The sequence below is a fragment of the Canis lupus genome, chromosome 32 (genome assembly GCF_003254725.2).
Source record: "Canis lupus dingo isolate Sandy chromosome 32, ASM325472v2, whole genome shotgun sequence".
Classification (NCBI taxonomy): Eukaryota; Metazoa; Chordata; class Mammalia; order Carnivora; family Canidae; genus Canis; species Canis lupus.
Window position 1 is genome coordinate 38,450,614 of NC_064274.1, and position 23,089 is coordinate 38,473,702.

Genomic DNA, 23,089 nt, shown 5'->3' on the forward strand with positions numbered 1-23,089 from the left:
AATCTTACAGATGGATATATAATACACACATACGTTTCAAAGAAGGTAGTCAGTCTATTGTCAACAACTATAATAACCATCGCTAAAAAAAAAGTCTTTATATAGTTTCAGATGACCTAAATTTTACACTGAGCAGCGTAACTCTGAGAAATTAGAATTTTAATTCTATGCTACTTGGGAGAAAAAGTAATGCGGAAAACAAAGTAAATTTAACTCTTTCCATTTGTTTTCCAATGAAAAGTTACTAGCAAAGTTTTGGCAGGCTCTGAGAGAAGCATTCTTGTGTACGACTATTTAACACCGACCACCAAGCTATCCTAAGTGCCTATCTTTAAAGGGAGAGAGGGGGGAAAAAGAAGAGGACATTTATGCTGATTTATGTAAGACCCGTCACTTTTTTCTTTCAACTATTAATAACCTGCCTACAGAACACCTCCAAAGAACACCCTGACACAGTGAAAAAAAAAAAAAAATCAGCCCAGTTCTCCTGCCCACTCCCCATTCAATGAGGCAGGGAGGGGGAAGTGGGCCAGGGGGAAAGGGAACCGGGGACAGATGGCCTCGGAGTGGCAGGTGAGCCCTGGGGCCCGCGGGCCCGCAGCAGGCAAGAATTCCGGGTCCCGGTGCCCGAGCGCCCCGGCCCGAACGCGCACACCAGCGTCCTGCGCGCACACAGCACCCTCTCTCCGGGGGTTCATCCTCTGGTGGCTCCAGGTTCAGGACTTTTGAAGGAAGACTGCCAAGGCGGGCAAGGACGCTTTGCAAGGAGGGCGGAGTAACGAAGCCCTGGAGATCAGATTTGCCCTAAGTCAACGGCTCTGTCCCCAAAGCCCGACAGCGATGACAGCGACACCAACTCCTTAGGAGAAACAGCCTTTTGTGAAAAAACAAACGAGCCGCTTCTAAGATCCCAAAGTACTACTGCACCGGAAGACAATAAAGGCGGAGAAGCCTATCAGACAGTCCGTTTCCAGGGAAGCCCCCCACCCCCGCCGTGACCCCGACGCCCCCACCCCGCACCCAGCCCCGCGCCCCCAAGGGAAGTGGGAAGCGGGGGGATGCTCGGGGAACTACCTTCTTTGGTGTCCAAAGGGCAACATAGCGAGCACAGAACGTTGGGGGCGCAGCCCCCGCGGCCTCCGCAGGCCCTGGGCTCCGGGCGCGCCGGGGGCGCCGGGGGCGCCGACCAGCCCAGGTGAGGCGGCCCCTGAAGCCCGCTTGCCCGCCGGCTCACTGACCCCACCGCCCGCCGCAGCCCCGCCCTGCGCCGCCCCCTGGCGGGGAGCGCCCGGCACAGCCGAGCCCGCGCGGCGGCGGCGGGGGGATCCCGGGGCCGCCCCAGCAGCCCCGCCCGGCGCGCGTCGCCCCCGACGGCCGCCGCCTGCAGCCGGTGCGCCCCGGAGCCCGCCCGGCCGCTCCTCGGGCTGCGGGGACGCCGCGCCCCGCCTCCGCCCGCCGCCGCCCCAGCCCCAATCCCTCCCGGCGCAGCGGCGAGCGTTTCCCACGCGCGCGCGGCGCTCCCCGGGGGCCTCCTCCCCGCCCTCCGCCGCCGCCGCCGCCGCCCCGGCGCTGGGCTCCGACCGGGAGGAGCCGGCCTCGGGCTCGGCCAGGCCCGGACCCGCCAGCCCCCCGCCGGCCGCCGCCGCCGCCCTCCCCCGCGCCTCCGAGCGCGCCGCGGAGCCCTGGGCGCAGCCGGAGAGTGGAAGGAAGCGCGCGAGCCCGGGAGGGACTGCGGGGGGCGAGAGGCGACCGCACTCACTCCGGGAGGGCTCCGGCATGGTGCTGCCGTGGGGCTCCTCGCGCTCTCACCCCACCCCCCGCTTCCCCGCCCCGCGAGGGCCGGGCGAGGGGGCCGGGGGCGGAGCGGAGCCGCTGCGACCGGGCTGGAAATGGTGCTCCCGGAGGAGCTGCAGGGAGGGGCTCCAACGCGGTTTGGGGGCGCAAAGATTGAGGGGGCCCCGGAGGCTAGGGGGGCCCGGGGAAGGCCTCCGAAGGCGAGGCGGGTGTCTGCGAACAATCTTGCCCTCGGGGATCGCCACGGCAGCCGGGGGGTGGGGGCGGGGGGCGGGGCGAGGGAGGGGGTCCGGCGTGTACACGGTCGTATCTGAACTTTGTGAGCAAGTTGGATGGACCCCACGCTGGGCGTCTCGACTGTACCGGCCACGGAGTCGCGGTCTCTCTGCCCCAGCGGGACCAAAGCCCTCCTCCGAAAGCAAAGAGCCTGGGAACAGGGCTCATTTAAGGGTGAAGGAAGGGAGGAGGTTCAGGAAGGGGGCGAGCTGCGCCCCCGGGTCACTCTCCGCGCCCGGGCGCGTCCTCCGGGGCCCCCTCCTTACCTGGTGGCTTTCTTAACAAAGTAAGAGAAGGTGAAGTCCCGGTGATCATCCAGCCACGCTTCCACGGAGTCCTGGTCCCGCGGCAGCCGCGCCGCCCCGGCGCCGGGGCTGCCCCGCTCCATGACCCACGGGCGGCGACTCGGCAGCTGGCTCCCGCCGCTGTGCACGCCGGCTGGGGTCCCTCCCCCGAAGAAGAGAGCTCGGCCGCGAGACCCTCCCCCTCCGCTGCGCTCCAGGCCCGGGGGCTGTCGCCGGCGCTGCTCCGCCCCGAGCCAGCCGCTGGCCGCGCCCCGCCTCTCCCGGGCCTCCCCGCTCCCAGGTGTGGCGGGTGGGGCAGGCACAGCGGCCGCGCGTCCTCGCCGGGTCCCGCGGAGCCCGGCGCTCGCAGTCGCTCGGGGCCCCAGATTCCCAGGCGGCGACGGAGACAACTGGCGAGCTCGCCGGAAGCTCAGTGGCCACCGCGGCCGGAGGCCACGCCGCCGCTGGGGTGCGCTGCGCCGACTGCAGGGGGGCGCGCAGAGGTGACGGGGGTGGGGGGCGCGCGCAGTGCCCCACTTAGGAGAGGGACAGTCGCGGTGAGTGCGCCCACCCCCAGGTCCTGAGAGCAGGAGCGAGGGGCAGTTTCCACCAAAAATAAGAAGTGCTGCTACCCCGGGCACTTTGCCCCCACCCTGGGGGAACCACGACAGTCCAGCGCCCTGGGCTTGGGTCTGGAAGGAGCGGGGATCCACCTGCCTCCGAGCCCAGCCAGCCCGGGTGTGGGCCACAGATTTGTGGGCCCTGGTGGGTGACTTCCAGCAGAGGCATTCCCCTACTAGTATGTAGTAGTGATACTATGATACCATGATAACGACGATGCTAATTATGAATTAGGCGTCTTTGCACCAAACACTCCCTTTGCATGACTGCAAACAGGATGTTCTGGGAAAAGGAGAAGGTAAACTGAAATAATCGTGATGGTTTGGGGATGAAGTCAGGAAACAAGGGCACCTCTGCGCAATCAGGTTAACTTGAGAGCAAGGCACTCCCCGGATGCAGTGCAGAACAGGCCGGTTAGCCCACGTTTAAATTAATTCATCACCTATATTTAAGTGGGATTAACACACAAAAAAGCATCCGTTTCAGAGGGCTCGGCCTTCCTATTCTGTTTTGTCCGATCCCCACTGTGCTTTACAAGAAGGAATTGGAGTCTTCCTTTTGCTTTCTTCTCATCTCCATCTCATTGTCCTGCAAATTAAAAATTGGCAGTTTTAAGAGGCATTTTGCAATGACCTAATTTGGGGGCAGAATTAATTCTGGAGTCTATGTTTCACAACGTGTGACGGGCACCATTAGCAGTGATATACCCATCGTGATTTAGCCGACATACTTTCACAAAGCCCTTTTGAAATCTTGGCAAGAATTTAAGACCTTACTCACTGCATAGAAACTCATAATTAAATTTATAATATAAGAACTTTAAAAGATGTCTTCCAATCCTCCAATGCAATGGGTTATCCTTCCTGCATTAAATAATTGTCTTTCTGTAACTAAACTTTTTCTGAAACTTTACTGTTGTATGCAAGTAACCACAAACCAATAAGCAGTAAGCAGAGCAGTGAAATGTGAAATAATGTGTGATAAATTCTACAGATTTTAAAATACGGGTTCTCATCGCGATGTGTGATTACAGTGCTCATGGACTAGAGGCTTTGTCCTCAGTGCTTAATTTTTCCCTGTGGAGATCCATGCATTCTCCTAACAGAGGGTCAATTGTAATTTAACACTGTACTTACCTACAAAAGATGGGGTGAAATTTTGTCTTGACTTGTTTGCTTCAACTGGCTGCCTTGATTAAATAAACAAGCACCTCTAACTGCCCATTCCCACTTAACCTGAAAGGGTTAAATGATCAGGAATCAGGAAGTTATGTAACAAGGTACTCCAAGAACAAACACCGGGGGACTCTGCCATTCTGGAGTCTGATTTCTGTGTGGTACACATGGTAGATTGCGTGTTTGTTGTGGAGGCCTGTTATTTGAAGTGAGTATATCATGAGGGATTGGGGATTGGGGTATTTCAAACCTTCTAGTCTCCAGAAATCTCAGATAAAATTTGTAACAAATCTCCTTAACTTTAAAGTTCTTAAAGGTGAGCATATTTTGCACTGACCTCACCCCCACCTCTTGTTTCCCAGCTCCATTTTATTTATTACCCCTACTTGCTAGGTTGTTTAATGTTTTAACTTACTCCTAGGGACTGCACTAAGCATCTCCAATCTTGTTTTAGAATGAGTTGAAGACTGAGTAAATAATAAACATTACCAGGAAATAACTTTAAAAATGCTGTTAATGCTATTTACAACAAACAAATGTGCAATGACTTAACAGAAAGTCCTCCAATTCCCATTGTACTAGAATAAAACCAAAACTCTCTAAGATGGCTTACAAAGTTCTGCATGATTTGACTTTTACCTTTCTCTACTGTTGAAGATTTTGATCTTACAACTAGAAAAAAATAAACCTATGATGATCAAATTCTTTTCAAGTTAAAAGGGGTGTCAATTATAAGAGTTGTGAAGTCTTTCCTGCCTTGCTTTTTGTTTTTGTTTTGTTTTGTTTTGTTTTCAAATACCACACAGTATATTCTGTCTCCCTGCAATCTTCCAGTATATCCCAGGCTTGAGAAAAGTAATATATTCGCACTTATAGTGAGATCCTGGTTTCTCACTGTGAAGGGAGAAAACTTGAGGATACATTGTAGTGTCAAAATGGAATTGGAGGTTACAAATTAAATATGGGGGGGTGTCATGTAGAGAAACCCCATATGATGAAGAAATGCAGGCAGTTTCTAAGAGCTGTTGGTACCCTCCAGCTGACAGCCTATAAGGACCTTCAGTCAGCAAGAAAACGAATCCCTCAGTCTTAAAAATACAAGAAATTGAATTCTGCTAACAACCTGTGTGAGCACAGGACTGGACATGTCCCCATTCGAGCCCCAGATGTGACCACAATTCCAGTCAATATATAGATTTGCAGACTTGCAAGATGCTAAGACATCTTCATAATCACATCTTAATAATAATGAGTCCTATTATCCATGAACATAGTATATTTATCTACTTAATCCAGTTTCTAAAAATTTTACTCAGTAATATCTTGTGGTTTTTAGTATATTTATCTTAAGCATATTTTGTTAAATATATCTCTGTATCTACTTCAGCTCTGTCACTGAGTGGTACTAAAAGCCATGACATGTCAGTAGCAATGAGTACACTTAGTACCCAGATTTTGGATTCTAAATACCATTCTCCACCTTAAAAAGAATCAGAAGTGTTTGGAGAAAAAAATTCCAGGTCTCGGACAGAAAAAGTATAAAACATGTCTGGAAAATCTTGTTTTGCTAGAAAATTAGAAAGGCTTAAAATGATGGCAACATATCAGAAGGACAGAGGATATATCTGCAGAGAGATTACAATGGACAAATCCGGAGCAATTTGAATATCAAAATATGTTATTACTATAATATAATAATAGAATGTACAATATATAATTCTAAAGTCTAATAGAATGTACAATATAATAAATTGTAACAACTGACTAAAATAAAAAACTGTAATTTCACTCTGGTATAAATAAATCATTAGATAAGTAAGTAAATAGGAAAGAAGAGCATGTTTCTTATAGTAGAATGCTAACTAATAAATACAAAAGGAATTATATAGTAAGGGAATCAATGGTTGCTGAAACTAGTCAGTGAAAGTTTGATGTTGAACGGGGTATTTACAAAGCCTTGAAGTATCTCCTTACAAGATTTTTTATTAGTTTTCCTGGGAAATTGTATCTTTACAATGGAGACACTTTATGGATACCTTTCTAACCAAGTGATCAATTTAATATCACTTATATTGGGACAAATCAAATATATACATCTTTTAATAGGATGGATATTCTTAGAAGGATACAACATCACTCCTGTGTTATTCCTGAATCTAAATCTAATCTTGAGGGGATCCCTGGGTGGCTCGGTGGTTTAGCGCCTGCCTTTGGCCCAGGGCACGATCTTGGAGTCCCGGGATCAAGTCCTGCGTCCGGCTCCTGGCATAGAGCCTGCTTCTCCCTCTGCCTGTGTCTCTGCCTCTCAATCTCTCTATGTCTATCATAAATAAATAAAAATAAATCTTTAAAAAAATAAATAAATCTAATCTTGAGGATCAGATTGAGAGATTTCCATACAAACACACCCAGATTGAGGCACTTTGTAAAAATAATTGGCCTGTATGCTTCCAAGATTTCAAAGTCAAGAAAGAGAAAGACTGAGGACCTAGTTATTTATTACTTTGTAACAATATTACCACAATTTTAGTGGCTTCAAACAATGCACATTTGTTAACTCCCAGTTTTTGTGAATAAGGAGTCTAGGCACTAAACTGTGTCGTCTGCTCAGGGGAGGTCTCAGGGCAATTGGATGTCAGCCAGGGCTGCAGTCTCATCTGAGAGTCAATGGTAGAAGGATGTGCTTCCAAGCACACTCAGGCTGTTGGCAGAATTCAGTTCCTTGTGGTTGTAGAATGAGGGATTCTTTTTCTTGCTGAGTTCTGGCTGGAGACCCTAACAGGCTGTGGGCTGGGAGCCCCCCTCTGCCTCAAGAAGCCCCCTTCATTTCCTTGCCTTCATTATCCCAACATGACTGCCTGCTTCCTCAGAACTAGCAAGGGAGAGGGACTCTAGCGAGATGGCACTAAAATCTTTGTACGTAACCATGCAATCATGTATACATGGTTATACACATCCCATCACCTTTGCCTTATTCTGTTTGTTGGAAGCAAGTCACAGTTCTGCCCTCACATGAAGGGAGGGGAATCGCAACAGGGTGTGAACACCAAGGGGAGGATCCATGGAGGCCCCCTCAGGAATCCTTCTAGAATAACACTGTGTAATAAAGCATAGTGACTGTGATATAGCATGCGTTCAGTAGACATTTGTGGGGAAAATTTGAAAAAAAAAATTTCTTAGATTGCTTTGGCAGAACTTTTGTATATTGTATGTAAGTGTGCAACTGATCTTTGAGGAAGGGTTGTTTCTTTTCGTGGTCTTTGGAAGTCTTATCACACTTAAAATCACCTTTTACTCTTAGCAGCACTGGGCACGTGTGAAATTGTTTTCTGGGGGCAGTGTTGGAGTATATACTTTCTGTTGCACAGCAAGGATCAGCCTAATATCTTAAATGCATGAATTTAAATTAGATCTTAATTCTCAATTTCAAAGACTGAGCCAACTTATGAATAATAAAGCCATGTAATAGTGCAATTATTCCAACTAGTACATAGCATTTTCTTTCCCAAATCAAATGTAAGGTTTTCTACGCAAATCTCTTGTAGTGGCCCAGAATTCAGTTTGACAAAGGCTGATCCTTGTGAAAAGATATTACATAGAAGCTGGTTTTTTGTTTTGTTTTGTTTTGTTTTTGCATCAGGGAAGGTAACACTTGGAGGAAATAGACTTAACATGAAAACAGGAAGGATTTTGGAAAGATACTAGACACACTTTCCTGACAGAGGGATGCAATACAGATGGATTTATGATGAAAAAACAACTGTGGAGTTTTCCCTAGAGACTTTTACAAATGGGATGGACAACCATCTGTTGACCATGCTTTGAAGTTCTGTATCAGAGATTGACCTCAGGGGCTCTTCAGGTTCTTCGCTGCCCTCCCACTTGCTTATGGAGAAGATGTTAAATGGAGCAATTATGTGGTTTTCATTGACAAATAATATTAACCGTTAACAGAAAACATATATCCTAAACACTCATACCCAGAACAAATCTATGCTGTTCTCATCCACTTTCTTATTTTCTCTAGAGAAAATATCCTGCACTAGTCGGATGACTAAAAATAAAATAATTAGCTTAGAAAGAAATAGCAAAGACTGAAACACTTTTAAGTCGACTACATCCAGGTGTGACACACTTAACTACAAACCAGTTTTAAAAAGTAGGTCGTTTAAAATAGACTTTTTTAAAAGTTGAAGGAACAAAAATGGGTGTTTTTGAAAGAAAATCTAGAGAAATGGAAATTTATTGATCTTGAAATTGTAGTCTAGAGAATCACTCGTCTTTTTTAAAAAATATAAGTTATAGGTTAAAACATTTTCAGTTGACGTGCACAATCTCATTTAAAAAATCTCATGTCTTTGCAGACACCACTCTGGAGACTGCCTCCTCCCAAGTATGTAAGGAGAAGTGTGATTTAATTATCAAGCCAGAGAAAAAGAAGGAACCTCATGAATGGTGGCAATTTTCATCTTTTAGGAGTGCTTTTTAGGTAAACTTCTTTGAACTAAGTCTTTTTCTTTTTAAATCAATGCTTTATAATTTACAAAAAATCAATTTAATAAAACTCAAGCAAGACTCTAAAATTAAGTATAATATAAATTGTGCAAAAATTTTCACTCACATTTGATCCATGCCTCGAAAATGCTACATTTTTTTTTTTTAACAAACAGAGGCTATGTAGAAATCTAGATTGAACTAGAAGCTCATTCTTTACAGATACAGTCACAGTGATTCAATTTTCCCATTCTTTTCTTACAGGGAAATTAACAATACATTGAAAGGGGGGACGCCTGGGTGGTTCAGTGGTTGAGGTCTGCTTTCCGCTCAGGACATGATCCCGGGGTCAAGTCCCACATTGGGCTCCTTGCAGGGAGCTGGCTTCTCTCTCTGCCTGTGTCTCTGCCTCCCTCTCTGTGTCTCTCATGAATAAATAAGTAAAATCTAAACAAAACAAAAACAAAAAAACCCAAAACAGTATATTGAAAGGGAGTGACATGCAGCCATTCAAATCTAGAAGCCCCAGGATAAAATTCTCCATCTATGCTCACAGAAAATGTTGTCTTTCAATAATAGCAGTCCCAAGATGCACAATCAATAAATCAATATAAAGAAGGAACTACCTCTATAGAACAGGCCCCAATTCCTTCTCGTTCATTTGTTTTCATTCCTCTCTGCCAATGAAATCACTGAGTGCATCAATGAGAAGCATTGCACAAACTATTCCAGCATGAGAGAGTCAGGCCTGCATAATCTCTTTTATATGAGGGCTCTGAAACTGAAAAACATTTCAATAATGTTTTAAAACTCTAGAATTCATCAATGCCAGTAATTTTCTCTTTGCAGTAGTTACCCTAGAAGGCTATATATTTTTATAAACTGTGTTGCCATTGCTGAAAACATTTTGGTAAATTTCTCTTTGGAATGCTTTCAGAATCTGCATTAGTCTTTTTGTGTCTCTTCACTAGTGACAATAATTTTGGTTGGTTTATTTTTTGATGAGAGGGAATTTGTTTTTTTTTTTTTGTAGATTTTAAACAGCCAAAAGTCACTCTTCCTATGGTCTGGTGGGAAATAAATTTTTTTTTTTTGGTAAAATGAGAAATGATTATAAAGTAATGGGGCTGATTTTTGTTGTCTAGATTGGAAGTTTATATTATCTTTTACATTTGCTAGCTGTGTGACCATAGGCAATTTACTTAACTACTTCCGTGCCTCAGTTTCCCTACCTTCAACAGGAATAAAAGCAGCCCACCTAGAGTTGTTGTGACTATTAAGTGATATAACAAATATATGGTAGTAATTAGAGTGCCCAGTACATAGAGCTCAATAATTCTTTTTTTTAAGATTTATTTATTTATTTTAGAGAGAAAGAGAGAGAGCCAAGAAGAGGGCAGAGGGAGATGCAGAAAGAGAATCTCAAGTAGACCTCCCCCCCGCCCCCCGCATTGAGTGGGGAGCCTTACGCAGGGCTTGATCCCATTACCCTGAGATCATGCCCTGAACTGAAATCAAGAGTCAGATTGCTTAACTGACTAAGCCACCTAGGCACTCTGGTCTCTTAATTGTTAAACCAGGCACTTTGAGTTTTTACCAATAATTCTTACTGAGAGAATAATTATATGAGGAACTTCTAGCTTCACCTTCCCATCAAACTTCTTTCTCTAAAAAGCTAGTACATTACCCAAAACTCACTGCAAATCTATCCTCTGAAATCAGCTCTCCCTCTCTGGTGTTACTAATTCATTTTGTAATTCTCTCTTTTCAGCCAGTCATGGAGTCTTGAAGATTGACCTGACATCATGACTCTTAAATCCATCTCCTTTCCTCCACCCTTGTCTTTAGTCTATGAACCCATGAATTCTTCATGTGGCAGGCAGAGTGATCTCTCTAAAGGGTAAGCCTGATGGAGTCACTTCCCACCTAAAACACTTTAGCGGTTCCCCATTGTTCTCTGGATATAGAATAATCTTGGTAGGACCTATAAGGCCGTTTGCTGACTGAACCTGGTGCCTTGCAAGGGCATCAGTGCCACAGTTCTTTAATGTTGAGTGCTCTTGCTTTTCCAGGACTCTGCATGTGGTTGAAATTTGCTATCTTACTCTGTTTCTGGATACCTCCTACTATCTCTTCTGGATTTAATTTAGAGATCAGGTGCTCCAGAAAGCTCCCACCTACCACCCACAGCTTGTTTAGGTATCCCTTTTATGTAATTTTTTAGCATCTGCACACTCATTGCCCTTAATTGTAATAATCCTCTTTCTTTGAAATTTATTTCCACATCAGAACATGACTGTCTGGAGAACACACGCTGTGTCTTATTCCTGGTCGTGTCAGTTGTGCCTCCTCTAGGACCTTATGTTCATAGATACATTCCTTTGACCCTAGTAGGGCTCAGCACTTATTTATTGAATAGATGAATGGATAGTAATTTTTTAAAAAGCTTGTATTTATTTGACAGAGAGAGAGAGTGAGAGAGCACAAGCAGGGGAAGTGGCAGGGGGAGAGGGAGAAGCAGGCTCCCCGCTGAGCAGGGAGCTCAACGTGGGGCTTGATCCCAGGACTCTGAGATCATGACCCAAGCCAAAGGCAGGTGCTCAACCAACTGAGCCACCCTGGTACCCTGAATGGATAGTAATTCTGATGTCTTATTTTAGTTCTTGTGACTTACAAATTTTATTGTTATTAAGGTTTTGGGTGTTGTTTTTCTAATTCCCAAATTCAGGCATTCACACCTACCCTCTCTGCTTAGAAAAATCTGTATCTTCTTCCAAATAGTTACATAACTCATCCTTTCACTTAATGTGTCTCCACTTACATATCATCCCAGAGAGATCTTCTCAGACCACGTGAGCAAATGGGACACACCCATCCCACTGGCAAACATGGCTTCATTTTTCTTCATGACACTTATCAATTCTGGACATGATACTCTATGTTTATTATTTACTTGTTTATTCTTGATCTCTGTAAGCTCCATAAGCTCCAGTTTGTTTGTGTTTTCCATCACAGGGCCCCAGCTCCCACAATACTATCTGGCACATAGTGGGTGCTTAATGCTAAGTAAAGTATTGAATTCCAGATTATAAGGTCATTGAGAACAGTAAGTTGTGTGTGCTCCACATCATCTAACCTGTCACAGCGTATAATTGATAAATAAGTAGAAAAAAGTCGTACTCACTTCAAAAAGCTTATCTCTATATTTTGTATCGTTTCAAAGGGGTTGATTTAATTTAATTTATTTTTTAAAGATTTTATTTATTTATTCATAAGAGACACAGAGAGAGAGAGAGAGAGAGAGAGAGAGAGGCAGAGACACAGGCAGAGGGAGAAGCAGGCTCCATGCAGGGAGCCTGATGTGGGACTCGAGGATCATGCCCTGAACCAAAGGCAGACGCTCAATCACTGAGCCATCCAGGTGTCCCATCAAAGGGGTTAATTTTGTACTTGAGTAACAGGGTGCCTCTTAAAGCCAACCATACTTACACTGAAGGAGAAGGAATTAAAAATTAAGTAAGCCTCTCCAACCTCTGGGAAAGTAGGCAGAAAGTTTCTTTGAATGAGATCTTTGTTGTGCTAAGAATCAGGTGAAGTTCTGCTCCCCATTTTTGTAAGTGTAGGATAGGAAAATGTTTCCTGGTTGAAGTGGAACAAAAGACTGCCATTCCCTGAGACCCCCTGTAAGCAAACAAAGGTCTTTTGGATGAAGTTAGGTTAATTTGAAGAAGGAGCTTGAAACTTCTGGAAGAGGAGCTAAAGTGTGTGTCTTTATTCCCTGTGATTTAACATTGGGGCTTGCTGGGGGATGGGGGCACAAGTCTGTCAGGTGAATAAGGGGGGCCCCATGAGCACAGAGACAGATAGCAATAGCCCCCACCCCACAGAAAAATCATCTGCAAAAAGGGCAGAGGTGGATTTGCCCCAAAGCTATAGAAGCTTTAACATCCTTCACTTCTGGGGCCCCTCTGAGTCTCTTAGTGGGTTCCTAGCAATGTGTCCCCATGGTCATATGTATCAACTAATGACTAAGACACCTGACACTTTCCACCCGAATATTTCTTCAGTGGACTTCAGTAAAATCACTGAGGAGTGGCTGCAGGTATCTTGGGGTCCAACTAAGGGGAAGTTGAGTTAAGGAAACACCTAGTTTGGTTTAAGGGGGATATCTTTATTTGATTCACAGTCAATTCTATGTATTGTTAGGTTTTGGTTAGCTGCCTCGTTATAGAAATGAGTTAAAACCACTCTTCAGAATTACCTGTCTCAGGACAAGAAGAGTCAGAAATCCTGTCATGATATGAATGTGCCCTATATCACCTGTCATCAGAAGTATGTGGCTAGTTCAGGTGAAACAAACTTTTTCCAATTTGGAAAATCCCTAAAACTATGATGAGACTTAGTTTAAAATGAGACTACAAAATGTTTGAAAATCATTGGACAGACACTCAACAGTTAGCAGAAGATTCCGGGAGGTATATAAGGCAAATGCTACTTTACAAGTCTTTGCTGAAGGCCTTATTAACTATTTGATGTCCAAGATAAACTAAAAAGTAAAGAGGATGTAGGATATGATTTTTAAGGGCTCCCCTGAGACTCTACCATCCCCTACCTTATAACCTCCCAAAACTTTTTTTAAAAAGCAAACCTCATGATGGATGAGGTCGGGCCCAAGTCTAATGTTACTAGACTCTTGGGATATAAGTGCACTGCACCCTAAGCCTCTGCATCATAGCACATACAGGCTGATATGTTGCCAGCTTCCCTAGTGTAAGAATCACTTGCAAGAATATTTCAATGAGTAAATTTCAACCAGAGGTAAGGCCATTTTCCCTTTAGGTTTTGAAAAATTGATGTACCAGGAATGGAGAGTATATTCTGTGAATGAAATTCTAGTCTAGTGAAATGCTATGTGAACACTGATTAAAACTGCAATTGTAGAAGTTACCATAGTGGAAGGTACAAATGTAGGTAATGGAAAGCTTACCCCATTCTCTGTGTCCTCATGGTCATTCCTATGTTCTCAAGAACATACCCCTGCATAACTCTGGCACACAAGTTGAAAGCCCTAAAATAAGCAATGAGGATTAGGAGAGTGTTTGTCCCTCCAGGTCCTACTCTGTTCCTGGGAAGCTGACCTATAAAGACTATATTAACAAGCTCCTTTGCCCTCTGGTTAGTGGTTGCCTTGTTTAAGGGGGGAGCACCAATAGGAAATGATGGGGCAGGAGGAGATTGAGTTCAGAATTTTTATTAACCTGATACAATGGACTATACATGGTGGCAAAATTTTTGCTACTTCTCCAACTGAAAGGTAGAGTCTGATTCCCTTCCCCCTTTCACAACTGAATGCTTAAACAACTGAATGCAGAGATGTGACATTTGGGGACTTTGAGGCTAGGTCATTATAAGAAGTCTTACAGCTCCCATATGCCCAGGTCTCTTGGAGTATTCAGTCTAGGAACTCTGAGATATAGTGTTTAAAAAAAAAAAAAAAAAGATATAGTGTTAGAAGTCTGATTACCCTGAGATTGCCTTGCTGGAGTGGGCTGTAGGGAGGGACCCCATGGAAAGAGAGCGATGCCAGCTACTGCCCAGCTTTTCCAGGCAGACACGTGAGTAAAGACACCAACTTGGAGGACATTGCAACCCCAGCAGATACAGTGTGTGAAGAATCAAGAAACCCAGCCAATAATAGAACCGAGGTCCCCACTGAGCTGTTCCAGACATTTCCAGCTGTTCAAACCACCCCGGCCAAGGCCGAGGCTCCAGGCATTGTGAGGCAAAAAAAAAAAAAAAAAAAAAAAAAAAAAATCTATCTTTGCTATGCCTTGCCAGGATTCCTGACCCACAAAATTGTGAGCATAATACATAATTATTGTTTTAGACTAGTAAGTTTTGGATACGTTGTTATACAGCGGGAAATAACCAGACACCTGGTAACCTCCCAGCTGTATCATCGCTGGTTGGCCCTGTTCCTCTGCCAGAGTCTCTTCAAGGCAGTCCTCCCCATATCGTTCGCTACTCATGCCTTCTAGCCGAAGGGAGGCAATGACTCCCTGAGATCACTTGTTGCACCAGCCTTTGTTATTGGCTTTCTTAAATCTTGCCCACCTCTTAAAAATAGTCCCTTAATGACACTCTCCTGAACTACCCAGTTTAAGGGTGTCATCAGTTTCCCACTGGGCCCTCAGCTCATATGCCAGACCTATTATACATGTCTCAAGACATACTGAAGAGCAGGGGAAAGCTACAGTCTATGGAAGGAGGTTCAGAGTTATGCTTCAGATAGCCACAGAAAAATTTGCCTAGCAAAACGGTATGTTTATATACTTACAGCAAGTACTTCTCTCAAGTAATTAGTATGTCACTCTTAATGAAATACTTTAGAAGAGACCAAGTTTTTTAGGCCATCCTTAAGGTTTTCTGGATTCGATAAATCTCACTCATCCTTTTGCTTTGTGAGGGAAAGGGTCATTCTCTAGCACATTCCATTATTTTATTTAACAAACATTTATATATTACATTTTCTATATTCCAGGCACTCTTCATTTATTTTTAAAGATGTTATTAATTTGAAAGAGAGAAAGCATGAGTAGGGAGAGGGGCAGAGGGAGAACAAGGCTCCCTGCTGAGCAGGAGCCCCAAGGAACCCTGAGATGCTTAACCAACTGAGTGACCCATGTGCCCCTCCAGGCACTCTTCTAAGATCTTTACAAATAATACCTCAACCTCCTAATAACCCTATTAGCCCTGGGTTATTATCACCATTTTGTAGACAAAGAATCTAGGATATGTTGAAGTTACATAATTGGCCCAAGGGCTCATAGGTAGTAAATGATAGAACTAAGCACTAGAAACCACAACACTCAGCTATAGAGTGTGTGCTCTTTGCCACTGTGTTACACTATTAAATCCTGCCAGGAAAGACTTAGAAAACAGGAGAAATGAGTTGCCCAGGTAGTGTACTGTGTGACCAGTCTCAGTGGTTGCTGGGGCCTCCTCTTCTCAGAGGCATCAGAGATGTTGGAGAGAGAAAGAGAAACAGGTTAGAAGCTTAAGAGCACAAACACTAGAGAGGACAAGTGTAGTAGTTATCTACTGCTGTGTAACAAATTACCTCAAAATGTGGTAGGTTAGGGCAACAATAGGTGTTTATATCTTATGGTTTCTGTGGGTCAGGGATTCGGAGAGGGTCCAGCAGCATCTCTAATCTGCCATATCCAGGGTTTCAGGTGGAAGACATGGAGACTGGAGTTGGAATCATCTGAAGACTCTTTCAGTCCCACGTGGGCCTGGCTGAGTCTGCAGCCTGGAATACCATTCACCCTCTATTTGGTTCTGGGGGTGCTGAGAGTGAAAAATGGTTTCATGTGTGGGAGTTACAATTTTGGAAAACCTAGCTTAAATGATTATTTGTGTCAGTTGGGCTTTCTGAAGAAAACAGAAGGCAAGCTCAAACTGGGTAAAGGAATTATAATGAAAGTGTGAGAAGTGTTTAAAGAAATAAACAATAAGAGATTATGTAGAACCGTAGGACTAGCAACAGCAGAGAGTCATTCTCTTCCAGGACTAAAGGAAGGGAAGAAGTTACCAGAACTCTGAAGGGAGCTATTTGTAGAGGGTCTGACAAGAGCTGTGGCTTTTAGGAAGTAATGCAGATAACCAAGAAGGAATTGGTAGAGTAGAAAGAGGGTGAATTGTCCTCATTGTCTCATTGTCCTCCTGTCCTCTGATCTTCTGCTTATCTAACCCAACTGGATGCCATATGGCCAGACCAGTGCAGATAGGTCAGCCTTCCACGACCACAGAGTCGTGATGGTGATGGTGATGAAGAGTAGAGTGATGGTGAGAAGGGTAGAGAATGAGCCTGGACAGACAAACAGAAGATATCCAACACATCAAAATATTACTCCTGATAGGTGGTAGGGAGTGAAGAGTATGTTTTGGAGGGTCACCAGTTGTCCTTTATAGAACTCCAGGTGAATGCTGCTGAAATGAGTAATGTCACCATTAACGGACTTTATATTATGGTATATCATATGAAATTACCATTTTGTAGATTAAAAATTGGAAAAATTGGCAATTTCATATAGTTCAACCCAATGTTCTGGGTACTTTCCAGTAAAGTTGCAAATGAGGGATCCCTGGGTGGTGCAGCGGTTTGGCGCCTGCCTTTGGCCCAGGGCGCGATCCTGGAGACCCAGGATCGAATCCCACGTCGGGCTCCCGGTGCATGGAGCCTGCTTCTCCCTCTGCCTGTGTCTCTGCCTCTCTCTCTCTCTCTGTGTGTGTGACTATCATAAATAAATAAAAATTAAAAAAAAAACAAGTTGCAAATGAATAAATACATCAGATAACTGAAAATGTTGCTTCTCATTTTTTTATTGTTGACTATTTTCTGAGTTCCAACTGTCTAAAATACTTAAGTGGAATAGGTATTCTAATTAGACTTTGTTAAGTATTTTTTTTTGTTATTATTGTTCAAGGATAAGCCAAGGCAAAAATATAAAGTCAGCAAAATTTTTGAGATAGATATGTTACTTACTATAGTTCATGGCAGTCTCAACCTGGGTGCTCAACTAAAGCTATTTAACCTGCCTAACAGTTTGTCCTTCAAAAGGTGGACAGCCTTGAACCCAAGCAGAGAACTATAAACGTTATCCTGATATCTGAGTTTCAGGGAGGCCCAGCAGTAAATAGAAGAGACACAGGATAGATCTGGGGAATGGTAAGTTTTAAGATTCATGTTTAAATCATGCCTTTGACCATACTGCCCTCCTAATCAAACATTATTTAGTAACTTAATGTATAAAGAAACTCTGGGGAGAAGAGGGTGGAGTTTAAAGGGATATACTGGGCTCTCCACTAATAAGTTTAGTTTTTACTGACTGGATTAATCAGATCAAAATAAAACATATGCATAAATTTTTATTCTCTAGGTTTGTGGAACAGATCACATTGGATATACATGCTGTGTTCTGTTGGAAAGCTAAAAAGCAAAAAGATTTCTAGTTTCCTCCTGATGTACTTTTGGGAATCTTCAACTAAACTACACCAATTTCTATATTCTTTTTTCCCCCAGTTTCTATATTCTTTATTCTTGCTCTTCATTAAAAGAAGTCAAATAAATTATCTTGCAATTCCCTAAAATTAAAGAAATTGCATTTATATGCCTCATCATCTTATAACATCAGCTTCTTTAATTGGGAGATTCCATCAACAGGTGTTTTCCAGAAGTTGCCTAACCTTTATGGAGGGTCTACTTTATATCACACATATAAGAGCTGGGTTTTGCCTAACTCTTATAGGCATTATGATTTTACATACTCATCTCGTTTAAATCTTCCCACAATTCAGTGAGGTAGATTTTATTTCTATTTTATAAATGAGGAAATATGTTCATAGGGCTCAGGAATTTAACACCACACAAGATGATTTGAATAAAAAGAGCAGATTTTTAAAATCCAACAAACTAAAAAAAGGACATAAATTATTTTTTAGGCACATTTAAGGAAAATCACTAGAATCAGATTTTTTTTTTACCATAAAAACATTTGACGCTTGAGTAGATGATAGTAGTACACATAATTTCTAAAAGCCATTGTGAATTTAAATTATCACAGAACTATCAATGTTGGGTTTCAAATTAAGACTACCTCAAACAACCTAAAATAATGTGTCCATTTGGTTTAAAGACCTAGAAGGAGGGGCAGCCCTGGTCGCTCAACGGTTTAGTGCTGCCTTCAGCCCAGGGTGTGATCCTGGAGCCCTGGGATCGGGTCCCACGTCGGGCTCCCTGTATGGAGCCTGCTTCTCCCTCTGCCTGTGTCTCTGCCTCTCTCTCTGTGTCTTTCATGAATAAATAAATAAGGTCTTTAAAAAAAAAGACCGAGAAGGGAAGAATAATTACCAACTTATGAATTATCATTTTAGTCACACTCAAATTTCAAAAGTATGCTTGTGACTTGAATAAATACACTCGAGTATAAAATAAGGCCCAAATTTACTTTAAATTTTTATTTATTTATTTGTTTGTTTGTTTGTTTGTTTTTACTTTAAAATTTTAAATGGTTTTATTTGTTAAGTGATTATTTATGGCCTATAATCAAATTATAAACAGTTTTTTAAAAAAACATTTCCTTTTCATGTAAAGAAAGATTATCTTTTAAGTTTGCTTGTTTTCCTTCCCAGCTAGCATTTATGGCACGTTTATTTGGAGTAGAGGTATAAAAAAAATAAAACAAACCCAGCTCTTATGTAAGCTAGAAGATTGACTTTTGGAGTCTCAGAGAAATTTCTTCTTTGTATTTTGCATTTGCTTTGTATTTATGTAGTTTGCAAAAAATAATAATAATAATAATTCTATTGTTTTTTAGGAAATTGAATAAGTAGCAGGATACCTGTTTTGTTGCTCAGAATTAGTTTGTATGTAATCTCAGGATTTTCCTCAACTGATGATATAGCAGTGGTCTTCCAACTGGAAAATGAACTGACAGTTGAGTATCCCAACTGCTTTAGTTACAGTAAAGAAATCCTAATCATTAACTCTAAAAATAAAATCTATTTGCAAAACAGGGATAGTTATAATGATTACCATCTCAAACTTTCATTGAGTATTACATTTAGTAAATAATATTTCCTAATGCCTTTGGAAATCTTTCTTACCTTGCCTACTCAAGCCTTTTTCCAATATCCAATTAAAGCCTGACTCTAAAAATAAATAAATAAATAAAACCTGACTCTATTCAGTAAATGTGTCCCTTATACTATTTTCTTTTCCACAAAAGCTAATTGATTTAGAGCTTATAAAACTTTTTTGTTTTGTTGTTGTTGCTTTAGGTCCCAAACAAGTAATGTTCTAGAATGGGACATAAATCATGAATACAAGAATAATTAAACTATTCATAGGATCTAGAAAGCTCCTCACTGTTTCTTCAAGGTTTATTCATCCATTCATGTATTGAGTGACAAAGGATTTTTGAATGCCTCCTATGTAAAATAAATTGTAATTCTTCAAAAGTGTTTTGTGCAAGTATACCATTACTGGGAGGACAGTTATTAGGCCATTCATTTTCTGTTTATTTTGCAAGGAAATGTACCCCTTTGAGCCTGTTTGATTTGGATATGTATTCCTAAAGTAAATATTGCTATTGATGGCTTCCTGTTTAATGTTGAGCTAGCCTAGTGATCCTAGAAATCTTCCAGTTGTGTTAAAATTTCCTTTTACATAGATTCTAGTGTAATTGCTTTCATATTATTCCATACAGAAAAACCAACGACCTCCTGTATTCAAACTTTTATACCAGCTTATTCTTACACTTCCTGAGACAAATTACTTAACAAAAATGACACTATTATTTTTAAGTAATGATGTTATATCCTGTTCGAGCCAACATGTAACATATGTCACATTAATTTTTAGACAGAAATTAAATTAACCAAGCTGGCTTCCTGGTTCTTGGGAAGTTATTTATTACTCTTTTTTCTTATCTGCAAAATTAAATTAAATTAAATTCCGCCTAATCTATCAATGTTCCTGCATCTCAACCCACATCCTCTGCTCTTCCTGCAGGAGCACAGTCCCTGCACTTGTGTCCCAGATACAGTTCCTCCTTAACTTCTATGAGGCTCTGTGGGTCCTTTCTCTCTTCTGCATCATCCCTTCTTCTGCAGCATAAAAGCCTGCTGTAATACCTTCCATCTTACTTTTATTTGAAAAAGCCCTCTCTTGACTCCCCATCCCACTATAGTTCTGCTCATTTCCCTGCTCTCTTTTGTGGAGCTCTACCTCTGATTCTGTTGTCTTCATTCCCTCACTCTCTACTTATATCTTTCACCCAAACCCACATCTTTCACTCCTCCACAGCACTGTCTCTTGAACCCATTGCAGTTCTGCTTTATTCCATTTCTATTCCAGAAAAGAGTGTGTGTTAGGGTCACAAATGACCTCTGTGGTATATCCACTATAGAATTCTCAGTCCTCATCCAACTTGACTTTTCAGCAGCATTTGGCACAAGTGATGATCCCTTTTCCATTTTCTTCTCTGTGTTTCCAAGACAACTGTCTGATCTCCTTTACTCCATCTTCTCTCTTAGTTGCTGAATTTGCCTCCTCTTCCCAACTAGGATCAGTCTTCAACCCCATTTTACTCTTCTTCAGGTCTTCAGCAATCTCATTTCTGAGCTGAAAACTTCCAAAGTTATATGCCTATCAATGTGAAACAAGACCAACTTTATTTCTCGTTGTGATATACAGCTAGAAAAAAGATTCTATGGGATCCTTCGGTCTTGATTTCACATTTATTCCTGCATTCTTCCTGCTTATCCTTGGGATCAAGCATGATGTTCTTTTGTCCATTTATCTGACAAATACTTATTGAGCAATATATGCCACGCTCTATGCTGGCTTATGCATAATCTAGGCTTCTAATGGTTTCTGGTCCTTGTTTTCTCTCTCTTTTTTTTTATATATATATTTTTTTTAATTTTTATTTATTTATGATAGTCACACACACAGAGAGAGAGAGAGGCAGAGACACAGGCAGAAGGAGAAGCAGGCTCCATGCACCGGGAGCCCGACGTGGGATTCGATCCCGGGTCTCCAGGATCGCGCCCTGGGCCAAAGGCAGGCGCCAAACCGTTGCGCCACCCAGGGATCCCTCTCTCTTTTTTTTTTTTTCTATCAGTTCTTCTTGTTCAATTTTAGCAATTCCCAATACTTCAGATATGTGCTAAGGAGCCCCCAGATTCATGTTCCCAGTACCTGTGAATATTTTCTCCCCAAAGCTGCAAACTCAAAATTCTACACCCTAGATTTCTATACCTGGAGCAAATGCTTCAAATTTAACGATACAATTTAAATGCAATTGTGTTAGAAAAGCAAACACAGGGCAGCCCGTGGCTCAGTGGTTTAGCGCCGCTTTCAGCCCAGGGCCTGATCCTGGAGACCGAGGATTGAGTCCCATGTCAGACTCCCTGCATGGAGCCTGCTTCTCCCTCTGCCTGTGTCTCTGCCTCTCTCTCTCTCTCTCTCTCTCTTTCTGTCTCATGAATAAATAAATAAAATCTTAAAAAAAAAAAGAAAGAAAGAAAAGAAAAGCAAACACAAACAAACGCTGGTGCCCTTCCTGCCTAAGTCAGACTTGAGTCATTCTCAATTCTTTCTCTTCTTTTAGCTCACAGTGCCCTTTCTAAATATCTCTGTGACTGGTCCCCTTGTCTCTATTCCTACTAATACTGCTTCATCACTTAACATGCCGTAAGCATTTTTTCTCTAAGGATCTCTGTGCTTCCATTCTTATATTCCTTCATTTCTTGCCCCATTTTGCTGCCTAAATTGAAATCTGAATATTTCACTGCTCTAAGATAACACCTTTGCCAGTTCTCCATCTCCTACAAAGAAGTTCACAGTATTGTTCCTTCTTAGAACAAAACATTTGAACCTCATCAGCTCTTCTGTAAAGACTTGACATTTCTGGCCCAACAGAATGACTTGTACATCTAAGAAGTGGACATGCTTTTTCTGACCTTTTGTCTCTTTATACATTTCCACAGCCTGTGTATCTGGTGAATGCACATCTTCCATCAAGACTCAGATCAACTGGATGCCTGCCTTCAGCTCAGGGCATGATCCTGGGATCAAGCCCTGCATTGGGCTCCTTCGTAGGGGAGCCTGCTTCTCCCTCTGCCTATGTCTCTGCCTCTCTCTTTCTATGTCTCTCATGAATAAATAAATAAAATCTTTAAAAAAAAAAAGACTCAGATCAACTTGGGGCACCTGGGTCACGCAGTTGGTTGAGCATCAGACTTAGTTTCTCCTCAGGTCATGATCTCAGCGTCCTGAGATGAAGCTCCACCTTGAGCCCTACCTCGAGCCCCACCTGGGGCTTGTGCTCAGTGTGGAGTCTGCTTGGGATTCTTTCCCTCTTCCTCTCCCTCTCCTTTTAGTCCTCCCTCTGCTCACCTGCTCTCTCTCTCTCAAAGAGAGAAGAAAGAAGAAAGAAAGAAAGAAAGAAAGAAAGAAAGAAAGAAAGAAAGAAAGAAAGAAAGAAAGAAACAGCTGACAGATCAACTTATACTGTCTTTGAAGCCCCTCAAGCCCTGACACTACTCATAATTAGGCCTTCTCTCCTCTCTGTTATTATACCTTATATAGATATCTTTTTTTGTTATTTTTAAAAAGATTTTATTTATTCACGATAGAGGGAGGCAAAGGCAGAAGGAGAAGCAGGGATATGGGACTCGATCCTAGGATCCTGGGATCACGAGCCGAAGGTAGGCACTTAACTGACTGAGTCACCAGGTTCCCTTAGATATCTTTGTTTTTTTCCATGTATTTCATATATTCTAATTATTTGTCTCTATGTCTTCCCTTTAACATACAGGGAAATCTATGCAGGCAGAAACTATGTATTAATAACCCTAAAATTTCAGTTTTTAAAT

At 42.6% G+C, this 23,089-nt stretch overlaps 1 protein-coding gene and 1 long non-coding RNA gene across 8 annotated transcripts in view; one reads left to right on the forward strand and one right to left on the reverse strand.

Moving 5' to 3' along the window:
- The window catches only part of PDE5A (phosphodiesterase 5A), a 134,064-nt gene extending 131,541 nt beyond the window's left edge, over nt 1–2,523 (reverse strand). For 2 of the 5 annotated variants that reach the window (XM_025466019.3, XM_025466015.3), the window contains exon 1: nt 2,337–2,522. In XM_025466019.3, the coding sequence (XP_025321804.1) occupies nt 2,337–2,458 (122 nt within the window). In that variant the 5' untranslated portion in view covers nt 2,459–2,522. Of the gene's footprint in view, nt 1–1,074; nt 1,237–1,759; nt 1,895–2,336 lie in introns of those variants that run through there. The other 3 variants (XM_025466020.3, XM_025466018.3, XM_025466017.3) reach the window with 3 other exon arrangements.
- Nucleotides 2,524–2,664: 141 nt separating this feature from the next.
- On the forward strand, nt 2,665–22,363 carry LOC112671723 (uncharacterized). 3 transcript variants are annotated; one of them, XR_003143834.3, is made up of 4 exons: nt 2,665–2,823; nt 8,515–8,639; nt 10,416–10,544; nt 22,202–22,363. It is a non-coding gene; the product is annotated as an uncharacterized LOC112671723 (long non-coding RNA). The 3 variants fall into 3 exon arrangements; XR_004811449.2 differs by lacking the exon at nt 2,665–2,823 and adding an exon at nt 4,228–4,358; XR_007407735.1 differs by lacking the exons at nt 2,665–2,823; nt 22,202–22,363 and adding exons at nt 4,228–4,358; nt 17,253–17,379.
- The last annotated feature ends 726 nt before the right edge of the window (nt 22,364–23,089 follow it).